The sequence below is a fragment of the Acanthopagrus latus genome, chromosome 6 (genome assembly GCF_904848185.1).
Source record: "Acanthopagrus latus isolate v.2019 chromosome 6, fAcaLat1.1, whole genome shotgun sequence".
Classification (NCBI taxonomy): domain Eukaryota; kingdom Metazoa; phylum Chordata; class Actinopteri; order Spariformes; family Sparidae; genus Acanthopagrus; species Acanthopagrus latus.
In genome coordinates this window covers 18,884,351-18,900,718 of record NC_051044.1, presented here as the reverse complement: position 1 = coordinate 18,900,718, position 16,368 = coordinate 18,884,351, and the positions used below count along the sequence as shown (strand labels likewise).

General features: G+C 41.3%; 1 protein-coding gene across 5 annotated transcripts in view; it reads left to right on the top strand.

Annotated features, from left to right (window-relative positions):
* The window catches only part of LOC119020522 (inositol 1,4,5-trisphosphate receptor type 1), a 78,131-nt gene that overhangs the window by 5,773 nt on the left and 55,990 nt on the right, over nt 1-16,368 (top strand). For all 5 annotated transcript variants that reach the window (XM_037099881.1, XM_037099880.1, XM_037099879.1 and 2 more), the window contains exons 4-11: nt 8,707-8,816; nt 9,508-9,594; nt 11,373-11,531; nt 13,119-13,217; nt 14,422-14,505; nt 15,104-15,250; nt 15,445-15,540; nt 15,750-15,794. In XM_037099881.1, coding sequence (XP_036955776.1) covers nt 8,707-8,816; nt 9,508-9,594; nt 11,373-11,531; nt 13,119-13,217; nt 14,422-14,505; nt 15,104-15,250; nt 15,445-15,540; nt 15,750-15,794 — 827 coding nt within the window. The remainder of the gene's footprint in view (nt 1-8,706; nt 8,817-9,507; nt 9,595-11,372; nt 11,532-13,118; nt 13,218-14,421; nt 14,506-15,103; nt 15,251-15,444; nt 15,541-15,749; nt 15,795-16,368) is intronic.

Here is a 16,368-nt window from a genome sequence, read left to right as displayed (position 1 = left end):
TGTGTGTGTTTCTACAACCGTCAAGTGTGTTCATAGTCCTGGGAATAAGTGGCAAAAGCACCTGCTGATTCTCATCAATGATCACAAATCATCCGTGCATAAACATCAACGGTACTTTTCAGAAATGCAGCTGGAGACTGACAGCATTTGTATCTGCTGTTTGGGACTAGAGACACACAAAGTAGTTTTGACTGACTTGAAATCATGCAGTGTCCTAATAGTGTTTTGATGAAATTCTGTACGTCTGTTTCTGGCCGCAAACGTGATTGTACTGGGGGAGCTGCCTATTGGCTCGGTCCTCGCACACTCCTGCTCCCCCCCCACTCACTTTTTAAACTTGTCACAAGCTGCACTCAACGTTTTGAATATGAATTAGTGCACGACACCAAACATCGGTCAGATTTGAAGACATTAAAGGGTTAATTCAGACCTGCTGTTTTTAAATGTACAGTTTCATTTTCTTGACTCTTGCAAGAAAAAGCAAACTATAGGAGATGAAACCGTACACCGAAGAGATTTTTTTAAAAAACTTGGATAGTAGTACGGATGTATCTCTACAGCACACTTGCACATACGCTACCCGTACGAGTGCTGTCAGAGTGGCGTTGGTAACTCCTCCATCATGTCAGCTGCTCTTGACCAGAAGAGGCCTTCGTGTCACTGTGAGAGGCCTCTGATGTCCACCAGAAGGCAGAAAGAGGTGAAGATGGGCGCTATATGATCTTAGGGAGAAGCATAGCCCGATGGAGTAAAAGTGAACCCAAACACGGTCTGTTTTGATATATTTGAGGGACAGGGACCGTGTTGCCAGATTGTAGCTTGGCAAGGAGTTTTATCAGGTTGAACAAAATCATTTCTTAATGTTCCAAAGGGCTTATCTGTGTTGGAAATTCAGAGCAGAAAACCTGCGACACAGAGAGGAGATGAGGAGATCAAAGGGTGTGTCCTTTTAAATGCAGGAAGGGTCTAATGGAAAGTGCAACGTCACTGGAAATGTAGGATCCAGTGTTTGAAGCTCGACCAAGCCTTTCAGAAGTGCGCCTGGCTTTGAAGTCAATTTGACATAGTGGCCAAACTGTGTACTTACAGCTTAAGGTGACGCATGCAAGCCCCCATAATAAAAAAAAAAAAGTGTGTACTTGTTTCCCTATCATATTGTGGTCTGATAAGATTTTTAAAGGGCTCGAAGATTTATTTTATCATTGTTCAAGTTAACAGAGGGCTAACACCAAACATTCAAGAGCTGGACCCATGCTAGGGACTAAGTCAGGATATAAGCCTATCCTGAACTCTGGTCCTTCCATTTATTTTTTATTTATTTATTTTTTTTGTCCCCCAGTTTCTTAAAAGTGCAACACTAAATTGGACGTGTACCCATTTAGATTGTCCCTTTTGGCATATAACACAGCCTGCGTACATGATATTGTCCTCTTTGTAAAGAGGTGTCCTGGAAAGTAATGACGCAGCGAAGGACACTGGACTTTACGAGTCAGTTGACCTTTTTAAACATTATGACTTGTCAAACACAGGTGTAATTGCTAACATTAGCGATGGCTGCGTTTCGTGTTGCTGTGTCAGTCATTTAGTCGTGCACGCTGGCCAACTGCTTTAATGGCACAACGCAACTCCTCCTGTGTTAAACCTGTGATTCTCCTGCCGTGACGGGCCAAAAGAAACACTATTCCAGTCTTTTCCTACAGTGCCGGCCTACAGGTGCAATCGATTTAAAAAGAAAAACAACATATGTTACTATTTTATGCTGATACATGTCGATGTGTCACTGCAAAATCACCGGTGTAAATTCTTGATGATGACATTTTATTTAGCTGCTCCAGTTTTCGGGTGCTGTTGTTGTTATCCATGCTGACTCACTGATGCGCTGTCACACCGTCACGGCTCACAGGGACACTTTCGCGGAACAGATTCATCGTTGATGTTATTAGTGGCACCTGTGCTTTTCCTACTGTGACAAGTCAAAATGTCGCCTGCGACTCTTGAACACTCCTGCCGGTCGAGATTCATAAAGAATATTGCGCGACGTCTTTCTGTGGATTGGATTCTCTTATACATCTTTTGTGGGCTTTCTGTAACTCTCATCTCCGTTGCCCTTGTGCATTGCATTTGAAAGCACTCTCAGAAATCAAGCATTTTTTTGTTTGCATCATATTGACTTTTGCAAGTACTCTTTGTTCTAAAATGTCATACAATTGGTCTCAACCGTGACAACCTGTCAAGTGGTTATCTAAATATAGTAGTGTGGGTTGAGAGGCGTTTCTAAGCCACTCTTAAAGCCAGATGAGGAAGTATTCGCCACTCGAGAAGTGTAAAACAGCATTAAAACCAAACAAGACACATGCCTCCCCTTGTTTAAACATCCACAAACACGGTCCAGCTGAGTTTGCTTACATATCTGTATTTTCTGAGGGGGGGACTTCTCATTTGAGCGGTCCGGCCGTCCTCTGGCAGAGCAGACGCTCTTCAGTTCCTCCTCGTTTTGGGAGGCTCCTCCTCGGCTGCTTTGAGAGGGACATAGTGGTGCAGAGATAAACCTTCTTAGCGGAGGCTGTAAGGGCACAGGGCCAGAGTAGCCATGTCCACATGCAGGGCCTTATACTGTCATTGCTGTGGTATGCTCAACATTTCCTCCCAATGTAAACACCAGTACCTTCCACACAATCCCACTCTCACTCATGTAGTCTGCATGCGTACGCTGACTTCACGACAACTTGCCTTGCGTTTCAAGCGGCGTCTGAAATACCATCACATACGCACACCTACACACACTCAGATAGCGCTTTGAGTTCAGCGGAGTACGCCGAGCAGCAGTCAGCACATCCAAGGCAGAGAGGAACACCAACTCTGCTTCGTATTAGTCCTTTAAAATCATCTTCCTTTTGTCTTATTTGTGCTTTAAACACCATCACTCGCTTGTTTGAATGTCGGACCAGCCATCGAGTTTGAAGTTGCTGTGGTGGCAGCTCGTTTTGTTGTGTTTTGAAGTGGCAGTGACAATAGAATGCTCGCATTGTTGAAATGCCATCCACTTTTAATTTTCACTTTTAGTGAATCATCAGTCATCATCCTCTGTCTCTGTCTGTGTTCAGCAGGCTGTTCGTAGACGGATAAAAAGACTTGGAGTTGTTGTAAAATGTGTTGTTTTGTTTTGCACAGTAACCCGTCGCATGAGTACAACTTGGATGGTTTCTGATCTGCAGGACCAGCTTTCCCCACAAATAATAAGAAAAAAGAAATGGCGGGCTCGACTTGAAAGTCTTGTAAGTGTTATGGGTGCCGACCCAAAAACACAATAACAAATGAAATCGTCAGCACTCGCAATCAAGTATAATATTATTTCTAAAAAACAAATAAAGTCATCAGTACTTGCAATTATAAACACTTTTAATAACGCGCAGCAGCAGACAAAAACAGACGCATTTTAGCCCTAGGCCTTCATCAGCACTGAAGATTGTTTGTATCTGCTGCTGCGCGTTATTAAAAGTGTTTATAATTGCAAGTACTGATGACTTTATTTGTTTTTTAAGGGGGGTAAACATTGAGGCCGTATGCATATACAAAATCTTTGGTCGATTGTGCCAGGGTGAAAAGTTTGATAGTGACTGAGAAAATCTGAAACAAACAAGATGAAGAAGAAGGCACCAAAACATCCTCTGTCTGTACAGAAACAACAGGAACTCATATTTGTGCTTGTTTTTATCTGCCTGACATTTTAATTTCTAAACCAGGAGCATGTGAAGACCATTATAGCATGTCCTTGACATTGCATTACACGCCTACAACTCTCCTGTTGTTTGTATTTTTTTTTTCTTTCTTTTTTTTTATCTCTCATCTCCTGCCTTGATTTCCTCTAATGTCTTTTGCATGAAACCTTGGACATCATACTCTCCAACAAAGTTCAGAGCATAAGCTCCTTGCCACTACCTATCAGTTGTCAGCACAAACCACTGTTGCTGTCAGAGACACACTGCAGGCTAGTTGGGTGGTTGGTCTGAGATAAACACCAGGAGCGGTTCTGTCTTTAGTCCCTTCCTCTCCTAATAACCACATATATTGCTTTCCTGTCTATTGAGCGAGGAAAGGTCTTGCAGGAAGCAGTGAAGGGAAGCTGTTGTCGCTAGACCATTTATTTTCTTAGATGCGCTACAAGTGATTAGTTGCTTCCTTTACTATATCTCCAACAGGATAGGAACCTCCGAGCGAATAGCAGTTTATACAAGCCAGGTCATTCAGGATACTGTTGATTTAACATAGAATCGAAGAGGTATTTTAAAATGTGGGTCTCTAAGTCCATTTGCCAGATTGATGTTGTCTAATTACTGCAGGGTAGAGCAGATCAGACCTCTTAAATGCAGGCCTCCCTGCTTAGATGGCTTCTTTGTCACGTAGGCATGTCAGGGTTTTGTCTGCCATCAGGCTGTGTCAGCTAGCTGCTTTTGTGACCATTTAAATTGTGTACCATTGTGAAGTATGCAGGCTTGTGTTGTGACACAGTAGATCTAATTAAAAGCTATTGTCTGGTGTTGACGCTCTTCTTGCTGTATAATAAAACTTCCTCCGAGGTGAATCATCGCTGTTGACTTAACATCCTCTCTGTAGTTTTTATGGTTGCCACGGCTACAAGCATCTTCCTCCTGGCCCTCTTAAATCTGGTGAATTTCTGTCAGTGAGAGCAGGATTTTTATTAGCTTTTTGTTGAACCGTCCATGTCTAAAGGGTTAGTGTTGCTGATCTCTTTGAGTCATCTGTGGCCCTTGTCCAAAACCACTCAAAGCAGCCTTGCGTGACACGGCAAATATACAGCAACAACACATCAACAGACGAGGTCTTCTGAATAATTTAAGGAGCTCATCCTGATGTCCTCAAGGGAATGTGAAAATACTTTGCACTTAATATTCATTTTTAGTATTTGTTTTATTTTTTTCACACTAAAGTTCAGTTATACACACTAAAATCCTTTAAATGATATCTACATCTTCCACATTTGATATATGATTATGATGATGTAAATTTGACCAATTTCAAAAAATGAACAGATATGAAATTTTCATTTTCTCTTTCAGTGTTTGTATTTTTTCTCCTAACTTTTTCTCCTCAATGTGTTATTTTGAATGAGTTGTGTGAATGTCTACTGGACACCTTCCATCAACAATATAAACAATGATTTAGGAAAACTGAAATCCTTTTATCCTGAGAGAGTTAAAAAAAATGTTTTTCAACTAAATAAGACATGAAAATGAAATGAAGATGACTTTTATCCATGTTCTAATAATATTTTTATTGCCTATTTTCTGTGACTTTTCTGTAATATATCTGTCAAGTGTCGTGAACGTTCCGCACCGTCTGCAGATAAATGTTAAAACAGTCTGTACATACATCATTCTACACTGCTCTATTGCAAAATGAGTTATTATTGTTAATAATTATATTGTATGTCACATTTTTATTGTAAATGTTTTATATTGTTTGAAAAAGGAAAAAAGTTAATGAATGCATTTCAGTTGCAATGCAGTAGATGCCATATGTAATAGAGATAAGACGATAAACATCGAAACATTGAACACATCAGGATGTAATTAAGTAAGTTATCCTATCAGCGTAGAAATGCAGTGATACTCATGGCTATCGTTGGAGACTTGAGACTTAGATTCATGTCAGACTCGGAGAATGAAGACTTCCGACTCGACTCCCTAAAAAGCTGACATGACTCAAGACTTGAAAGCAAAAACAATCAGGTGTGAAGTTCAACAATAAACATCAAAAGGAGACACACACTTTGTTTCTTGCCTTTTGACTGAAAATGACAAACTGCTAAGAGCCATGAAATAGTTTTGCATGTAAACCCCATTTCCAAATTTTTAGACTTGGGATGATGGTGAGTCTAACAATGTTTTTTCTGGTCCAAAATGAGGGAAATGTTTGTTTATGCCCGTGTAACAATTCTGATGGTTGGTTGCAGCTTCTAACCAGGTTTGTGATCCAGTCGTATCAGACTTTATGGAGGGTGAGGGCTAAATCAGCAATGTGTGAACTTATTTGACAATGACTTGAGTATAAAATACTTTAACATTCTGAACTCCAGCTTTTAAGAGACAAAGATTGAAGAAAATGATTGTCAGTTTCAAAGTAGCAGAAGGGAAGATATCCTGATTTTTTGCGCTTAGGATGGATTTAAAAACATTTGATGCTATGCTATCCACAAGGCAATATAATAACTGAAGCCCCTTTCAGAGCTTTTCTGATCTTAATGTTTAGGTCTCTGCACTGGAGGGTCTTGGTCTCAACTCTGTATCATCCTGAAAACACTGTAAAGATTTGAAATGTTGTAATTCTGGGTCATTTCAATCTTGAACAGTCTCCAGAGAACTGAAAGGCCTCCAGCTGACAGTTGACCCGCTCAAATACTTGTGACTTGATTGACTTGATTTGGCTTTGTCCCCCCCAGAAAACCACCAAACAGCAGTGGTAATGGGTTTTTTTTTTGTCTCTATCATGCTTACCTCAGGGCTACATGATTTTAAGTTGGTGTTTCTGAGTACACGTGATGCAGCTCTGTTAAAGACAGATTGTTTATAAACTCAAATAGGATATTTTTGGTGCTAGATGTTTATGAGGCCGGGGCTCCGGTAGTAAAAGATTGTTTTAAGTCACGAGAATGTTAATGAATGATGGAGTCGTCTGCCCTCTGGTGCAGTCCCACCCCTTTTCCTGACTGATGACCCCCAGCAGGAACCCACACCGCAGATTTCAGTATGACTGAGATGCTGTCTCTCCCAGCTGACTGTGATTAAAGGCGAACCTCCCGTCAGACACACACTGGGCTCATTTTGCAGCTGTGATTGTGTTTTAGAGTATGATAAAAATGCCTGTGTCAAATTAAAGGGCAACTCACTCGTCAGACTGGAGCTTCCAGTCTGTGTTTATTTTCATTTGGCTTTTCCACTTAGTTTGATCCACTTCTGCTTACAGTTTGATGTAGTTGTGGGACACGTGCATGCAAGTTTATTCCCTCTGCAAAAGCTGCATAACTCCAGTTCTTCTTATTTCTACTCCTACCCTCTCTGTGAGCACTCTCTCTCTGTCTCACATTCTTTCACTCTCTCTCTCGCTCTGTCTTCCTCATTTCTCTTTCACTTCCTTTTCTTTGTTGTTCTAATCATATTTTTTTTAGGTCAAACTAAAGTAAACCATATATGATGCGGAGGCTTAGAAGGGGGGCGTTCAGGAAGATCTGTGAGATAGAGACCATTTGCTCGGAAGTAGGGAATGGTGTGTGAAATGGTTAGAAGAATTCAGAAGAGAGAAGGAGGGATGTAGAAAATCGAGGGGGGAGATAGGGAGTCCCCACCCTCTTCTCTCTCCTTCTGTCATCCCACTCCCCTTCTCTTGGCTGACCTTATTTGGTCATGTTACTGCGGCCATAGCAGGAGGAGAGAGAATGAGAAAGGGGAAAGGATGGCCGGATTGTTCTTTTTTCTCCTCTTTTCGCCCGCTCAGAATAGAGAGCTTCAGTCTGATGAGAGGTGAAGTCAGAGGAAAGCCAGGACTCCGAGGGAGGAGTGGCTGATGGGCAGAAGTTTAAACTCTGCAGGCAAAACTGTCATAGTAGTTTGGCTGTAAGCTGCTAAACTAAGCTTTCAGCCAGTGTGAAGGCACCACTGTGGCTTCAGTTGCAGTTGTTGTGTGGCTTGATTTAGAAGAGGAACTCTGCTATGCTAAAACAGTGTCCACATGCAAATAGTGGGACCGTGTGCCTGTTTCTACTGTATCTATGAAAATGAGCAGCAGACGCAGAGTCTGCAGAATCTCATCTCATTGACCACACACACACACACACACACACACACACACACACACACACACAGAGTTTATTGTGTGCCCTGATCTAACCACAGGATGTGATCACATAGACTTGTGAGGACCCTCTCACTGAAATAAAACATTCCCTAGCCCCTGACCCTGACCTCTAACCCTAACCACCAGAACCACAAACCTAACCCAAACCCTAACCATACACCTCAAACCTGTTTAACAACCCACTGACATTTTTAGAACTGGCCAAAATGTCCTCACTTTGCAATATGGTCCTCACTTTGTTGGTTAAACCTAGTCAAGTTCACACAAGCACACACACACACACACACACACACACACACACACACACACACACACACACACACACACACACACAGAAACACACACTCTTCTGTCCTCTGTTTCTCCTCCCTGCAGCAGACCCTTTGATCTCAGTGAAGGCGAACAGTGAATATGGGAGGCACGAGTGTGTGTATTGTTTTGCTAATAGGTCTTTGAACGCATCACCTGACACGTCAGACTGGGTCATTTATTAAGTCGGGCTGTTGTTTTTTTTCCATTTATTGTTTCACAGCTGGTAGCTGAACATCTTGTATCGCCTTGTTATAGCAACTAGTGTGCGTTGGTTTATGCTGTGCTGTTGCTGTGACCTGTCCCACACTGTAGCACCGACCTTTCCAGACTCAACTCGGAGTGCATCATCATATTTCTCTTTTTTGTTTTCTCATCTTTTGATTTATGCCAGTGTAATTCTCCAAGCTATAAACACTTTGGTTAGCCTCCAGTGTGTGTTTGTCCTTATCTGATATATTCTTTGTGTGTGTGTTTGTGCATCTTTGTCTCTTTATTCATTTCTGTCCGTGTCTCTCTGTGCAGACTGTCTGTTCAGACTGTGTCCCATGAACCGCTATTCGGCCCAGAAGCAGTTCTGGAAAGCGGCGAAGCCCGGAGGGAACACAGACACAGTGCTCCTCAACAAGCTCCATGTAAGCAAAGTGACGACACCTTCACCACCCTGCAGTCTCTGCAGAAGTGACACCACACACAGACCTGTCCTCACAAGCTCACAGGAGAAAGAGGAGAAAGGACAGAGCTGCATCAGATTTTTATCTTGAAATTCAGTTTGGTAGGTGCAAGTTTGTTTGGGTGCGAGCCAGTGCATGATTCAAACAAACAGGTACAAAAACTGCACTAAAGCAAACACATCTGTGTAGGAATTTGCAGTTGTTGATTTAGTGACTTCATATGGATGCTGTGCACTCAAGGATGCCATGTACATTTGCTGAGGAAGTATGATAAACTCCTTTTATAGACAATTCTGAAGCTTTTCACTCCTACTATCCTACCTTTCTGCCCTCTACACTCTCTGTTCTCCCTTTCTGCTGCGTGGCAATACCATTTAAAGCAATCTGCTATCTGATTGCAATCTCTCCCGCATTTCCATGGAGATGTGCGCCAGAGTTTTCAGTTAAAGCCTCTCTGTTAAAAGCTGACATTCTTGGTAAAGAGCTTTGTTCCTACTATGCTTTGTTTAACAGCTAGCCAATCAGATTACTTCTCACCTCATTGGTGCGTGAAATTGGTTGAACAGTGAACAGTATTGCAGTAAATAAGTGAGAGATTTACTGTCTTAATGTTGGACTACAATCCTCTTTTGATCTCATTCTTGCCTTGCAGCATGCAGCTGACTTGGAGAAGAAGCAAAATGACTCTGAGAACAGAAAACTGCTCGGAACAGTTATTCAGTACGGAAATGTCATTCAGGTTTGTTCCCTTGATGCTGCAGAGCTCTGTACGCCAAAGCAAGCACACACTGAGAAGGTGTCTCTCCACAGGCGGCCAGTAACCCTGTAACACCAATACATTTACTTACGACAAATGAATGTCACGTCTAAACTGGACGTTTTTATTCAAATATAAATTAAGATTTCCACACAAAACATGGCACCTGAAATCACACATTTGCTTTGTCCAATGTGAATTCAAATTTTCACATGTGAAATTTACATTTACGCTTTCGACTGTGATTGCCTTTTTTCCTACATGCAGATTTAAATTTCAACAAATCATCAACGCCCATTCAATGTGTATAAAGTAAACTATTACATAACCTTTCCACAACTTGTATTTGTTTACAGTTTACAGAATCACTTGACTTGAACCATACACAGACATTGCATGTTGTTGGTTGCGCTGATTTTGACATGCATATACCCCTACTGCATGTTTACACTTCCTTATATCCATCCATCCATCCATCATCTGTACACATTATATGTACGCCGCTTAATCCTCTGCAGGGTCGCGGGGGGGCTGGAGCCTATCCCAGCTGACTTAGGGCGAAGGCAGGGGACACCCTGGACAGGTCGCCAGTCTATCGCAGACTTCCTTATATCAGTCAATCAAACTTATTCATAGAGCAACTTTCAAACAAATCAAAATATAATAGATAAATTGATTTAGAGACTAATTCACAGCACTTGAAATTAAGTAGTGAATTAATTCAAGATAAATACAAACATTCTAAAATTACTATATAATCAAATATTACAGCTATGCAATACATTCATTTAAAAGACAACAAATTGATTTAAAGAATGTTGATAAGATATGGTGTAATCATAATAAAACCAGTATATTATAAACTATAGATTACAATTATATATCGAATCTAGATCAAATGTATTTAAATTAAAATGTGTGTTATAGTTTAATGTTTGTCTTTACCGGTCTTGGTTCAGTTTTGTTGTCCTTGTTTTCTGCCTTATGTCTTATCTATCTACATGAAAATTATTCCTAGATCTACATGTGGTACTGAGAACAACTGAAATTGAGAGTCAGTTCCTCATATGTTCCTGCATGCTTTGCCAGTACATCTTCAGATTCTGATTCTGATGAATCTGAAATAGTCATTGTCTGCTTGGTATGTCATCAGATAAACTTTGTTTGGACTTCAACAAAGCTTTCAGTTTAACGGCTCTGAGATGCTAGCAACAGAGGAAGGATTAGGTTTAGGGTAATCTCACAATTTTTCAAGCATCTCTTATCTTAAGTGTGAAATATACCTGTGCTTGAATGCATGCTCCTCAATATGAACCCATAAACAAAAACTGAAGCCATAAATTGCATGTTCTAGTTGAACAGTGTTGGGAATTTTGGCATGAGCTCAACGAAAGTGAACAAGGCTAAAACGTCCTGCAGAAAAAGGGAACTTGTGTTATACAAAAATACCATTATGTGTTTTTAAACAGAGAACACTGGCGGCAGACTCATAAATTAACTTCATAACACGTGCTCATACACAATCAAAACATGAGGCACAAAATATCTTTTTGTTAACCTCAGTTCACAATTAATCAGTGTAACTCTGAGATTTCTAATCATGACACTAGTTCCGTTAATAACTCTAATGATGGTAATGAGAGTTTGTACCAGCTGCTTTCTTGCAGTCAGCACATCATTAGGAGCACTTACTCCTCACCTCAGATTCCATCATGTCCATTTGTCTGTAGTGTCTTACACTATATTCTGTCTCCGCTCAGCTCCTCCACCTGAAGAGCAACAAATATCTGACAGTGAACAAGCGTCTGCCTGCTCTGTTGGAGAAGAACGCCATGAGGGTGATGTTGGACACTGCTGGTAATGAAGGCTCCTGGTTCTACATCCAGCCCTTCTACAAGCTGCGCTCCATCGGGGACAGTGTGAGTCATCACGTGTACACGTCTGTGGGTTCGGTGCATTGTGGGGATATATCATTATATTTAAAACGTATAACACACACACTTACAGTAGTACATCAATGTTATAAGGTTAAGACTTCACAATAAAGGTCCAGAACTTGAAAGCACAAATATTTTTTTTACATCCTAAGCCTCGTCCATCTGACCACATCTATCCCTGGATGGTCTCGTGCCAGCACCCAATTTGTGTTTACCTGAGCACAAAGCTCTTCTTGGCACCAGCTCATCTTTCCCTGCAGCAGGAAGTAGTGGGCTGGTGCCCAGGAACAAAATGAACCACGGCATAGTCCGGGCCTCTCTGCTAAGCTCCTCTCAAAGTAGCTATGGCACAAGGCCTAAGCAGCAGCAGGCAACAGACAAAAAGAAAACTGGAGTCAATCCATATGTGCTTAGAATAGACAGAAGACAGTGACGTGCAAATGGATACCAATGCTCCCCGACCTCTACCTGCTGTATGTCCATGTGGGAGATCTTAGTGTCTTTCATTAACTGAGTTGACCTGAACCCAGGGTACTGTGCTCCCATAGAGTGCACATTGCTTATTATAGGAAATTGTTTTGAGCTAGAATCCTCCATATATATTTAAGTAAAGTAAAAAAAAACAGAATAAAAATACAGTGCTAAAGCTTTATTATTTGTGGAGCCGTAACCCAGTTCCTTATGACATGGTGTTATGACCAAATATCACGATCAAAATCAGGTTAATCAAGTAGATTTTCACATTTTTCACGTCTTATTAGTGTTCTCCAAAATAAAGTGCAGAAGTGAAGAATCATATTTGGAAAACTGATGAAAAATTACAACAGGAAAAAAATTAGGGGAAGACTAGTTATCAGCCTGGCTGTGGGGGGCGATATTGAGCATTTTTCCAATTACTAGAATCTGTGATTTTGTTTTGTGAGATTGCCAATACAATAAATATGTCACTTTGGATCTGATGCGCCATACTTTCACACAGTGTCCCAACTATAACAATATCTGATTGGCTACATGTCACATGTGTAGCCTATTAACGCAGAGTAATCTGAATCTGCAAAGTGACTGGTAGCTAAGGTTTTGAAATAAATGTAGAGAAGTAGAATGAAGTCTAAATAAAAAAGAATGTAACGGCATAACATTGGATGTTGAGACTTCACTTAGCATGTAGCATGTAGAATGTAGCAAGGAGTCCTGGACCCAGCTGCTGGCCCTGATCGACTCCACAATCATTCCTGCTCACCTCAGAGTCACGGAGACATGCAGGGCAGATTGTAGTCGATCTCCCTCGCAGCTGGGCCAGTGATCGGCTGCAGTCTGCCTTTGTCCTTAGCCGTGGCAGCAGCTTACCAGATGGTGACAGAGGTGTTGAGGATGGACTCACTAATGGTGGTGCAGAAGTTCCCCCGTCTCTGAACTTGTCAAATTAAACTTCTTCAGCTGCAGCAGAAAAGTACATCCCCTAGCATCCCCCTCTGGCAGCTCTGCCTGCGGTAGGATTACTGTCTAACCGCTGTTCCTCATGTTTCACATCTTTGTTTTTTAATGCATCTGTTTTGTGTTTGATTGCAGGTGGTGATTGGTGACAAAGTGGTCCTGAACCCAGTGAATGCTGGTCAGCCGCTCCACGCTAGCACACACCAGCTCGTGGATAACCCGGGGTGCAATGAGGTTTGACTGAGCTGCTGCAACTTATCTTCACTTCTTAAAAGTTTAAGTGGAATCGTTGGCCGTTTACAATCTAATAATAGCTTTGTTTTTTCCATCAGAACTGCTGCTTGGTTATTTACTGCCTGATGTGAAACATGACAGGATGGTTTTCCTGTCGCCAATATTTTTCACAATTAAGGGACAGGCTACAGTTATCTGCTCTGAGTTACATTAAATTACATCTGTTATTTTGCCTTACAGACACTGTTAAAGACGGTTGGACAGTTTTGGGGCAGTTGCGCCATTTTACTATTTTACTCTTCATTTATGCTTATTTACGACTTTGCATGAGTTATGAGAAATGGTAAAAATGTGAGCACAAATCACTGATGCGTGTGACATCTTGTGGCAACTGTTAACAAAGGGAGGAAGTTACATATTTTCAGAGCTTAATTAGACACTTTTCCTTCGTGTCATCCGTCTTTACAAGTACATGCAGTAGATAAACAATTAAATAATCAGGCTGTTGACTCTGCTGCCTTGGCTGTCCAAGAAACAGGAAGTGGATTTGATGTTGATTATACTCAAAGATTTAGTGTATTTGTATTTATTTGGACAACATCCTGAGAAACATTTACAGCTGCTCTTATTTACTATCTTTGGAAAAAAATGGTCTCACTCAATCTAAAAGGGTCAACATGTAACAATTTTAGTTGAAAACATGAAAGAAATCTTCAAATTATTAACTGAAACAGTCCAGTTGTCTACGATACATGCTTAGAATTACCATGACCTGGATGACTGAGAACCTCCACCAGCAAATCATCAACAGACGGCTGCGTGTTAGACAGAGATTTCTGCCTGTTGTGGAGATATCAGTTTAAGTTAGCATGCTAACAAGCTAGCCCTGGTCCGGCCTAGTGCAAAGCTCCACTTACAACTCCAAGAGCTACCAGTTTTTGAGCTGCTAGCTGCACAGCTAAATGCGCTAACAAGCAAAAGGCAGCTACAGTTAGCAGCAGTTAGCAGTTACTCATGTGATATGCTGCCCTCCTATTTGTTTTGAGTATGAATTTGACAGGCGGCCAATTCTGACATATTGCACCTTATTAAGCTCCACTAACCTTTAGTCATTCTTTGCAGTACAACCTTTGCGGTGTTGTCATGCAGGCATGCTGCCAGGAGATTGCACCTACAGTCACGTCAAACTCTATTTGTTTTTCAGGTGAACTCGGTCAACTGTAACACCAGCTGGAAGATCGTCTTGTTTATGAAATGGAGCGACAATCAGGAGATCATCCTAAAAGGGGTTTGTCTCACAGCAGCCACAAAAATGAGCAGACACGCTGTTTTTATTTGGGTTCAAAACACATTTTAAATCAAACGCAAAAGATATATAGTACATGGATATCATACTAGTGGCACGCTTCTTCAAAACATCCTCAAGAGAGTAGATTCAGTACAGCCTCAAAATTAATGAAAGGTTGCCATAATGTATCAGACTTGGTGTTATATCCTCTCTTGTTGTATAATGTCCCTCATCAGAGCTGAGTGGGCCGATGGCTTTGTTTGTTTCCAGTTCAGTATGATCAGTCTACAGTGTTTGCTGACAAATGAGATTGTGTTTTATTGGTTATTCAACGGCTCTCTTTAACACCAAAAATAGCTGCAACTATAACAGGTCCAGCCAAAGATCCTCTGCAGAATACCTGACAAAATATTTGACGTGAATAATATTAAATCAATTTTGGGGCACGTTCAGGACGTATGAATTATTGAAATTGCTGCACACTAAATATTGGTTGTGTTAGCTTCTGGTTTATTACAAGGAATGCATAGTTAGTTAATGATGTTTCAAGGGTAGGCTGATTGTGTTTTGACTGTAACAACATTCTCCGTCTCTCCAGGGTGATGTGGTACGGTTATTTCACGCTGAACAGGAGAAGTTCCTCACATGTGATGATCACAGAAAAAAACAATATGTATTCCTCCGCACTACTGGACGTCAGTCAGCTACCTCGGCAACCAGCAGCAAAGCCCTGTGGGAGATTGAGGTGAGGAAGAGCATTTTTAGAGTTGCTGTTTGCTGTATGTTGTACACCGTACACCACTGTTAAACATAAAGTTAGCCTTTGTAGGAAGCATTTCCTTTTACTTTACAGCATATCTGGTAATTCAACCCCGAGCACCTTTTAAATAAATTGCATGCACTGATGAAAGATGTAACCGCTGTGTGCTCCGGTGTCAGGTTGTGCAGCACGATCCATGTCGAGGGGGGGCAGGCTACTGGAACAGCCTGTTCAGGTTCAAACACCTGGCCACCGGACACTACCTGGCTGCAGAGGTCAGTGGACTACAGACACATGGTTTTTAGAAACTACAATTAGAACAAGGCAGCATTACCTCTGAGGCAGTATACTATTCATCCATGTATTTTTTGTTGTGTTTAAGGTTTTACCCTGGTACTTTACTCAGGAAGGCAGAATGCACCCCTAAACATCAGGTTTGCACAAATTTAAGCTGAATTTAAGCTACCACTTTATATTTTTGCAGGTGAACCCTGAGTATGAAGAGGGGTGCCTGGAGTCCCGCTCCTCAGTAAGTGAGCCTCACTGAAAGACTTGAGTGGTTACAGTTGGTAACATGTCATTAATCACTAAAACACTGCATTTCTAATGTTTTTTTATTTGGTAGGTTTTTGTGATTTGGTAGGGTCATTGCACTCATCGTAATGATCACATTTCAAAACTGTAATATGAGAGATTGCCCAACAGAGAGTCGGCCATTTTAGATTTCCTGTATAAAACTTTTGATACAGGAAATATTTTATACACGACCACTTGCTTTTAAAATTTTCTAAACATTGGTCAAACAGATGGTCAAAGTGTCACAAAATCTTGTTTGAACTGGCCAATATTCTGATTTAATGCCATAATGGGACTTAAGCGTGGCCCGAGGGCACTGTACACCATATTCAGACGGCGGCCATTTTCCTCTGCCATCACACTCGGTGCAGGAAGCTCAAATGTGGTACTGCTCTGTTCTTGGGTGCAAGTCATATAAACGTTGGCAGTCTGACAAACTTTCATCATTTCTCTGTTTCCTGGTTGATTAACAACTGTAAAGACGACAGATAGTTTAACCCAGACGAACACTGGACAATGTTTCAAGG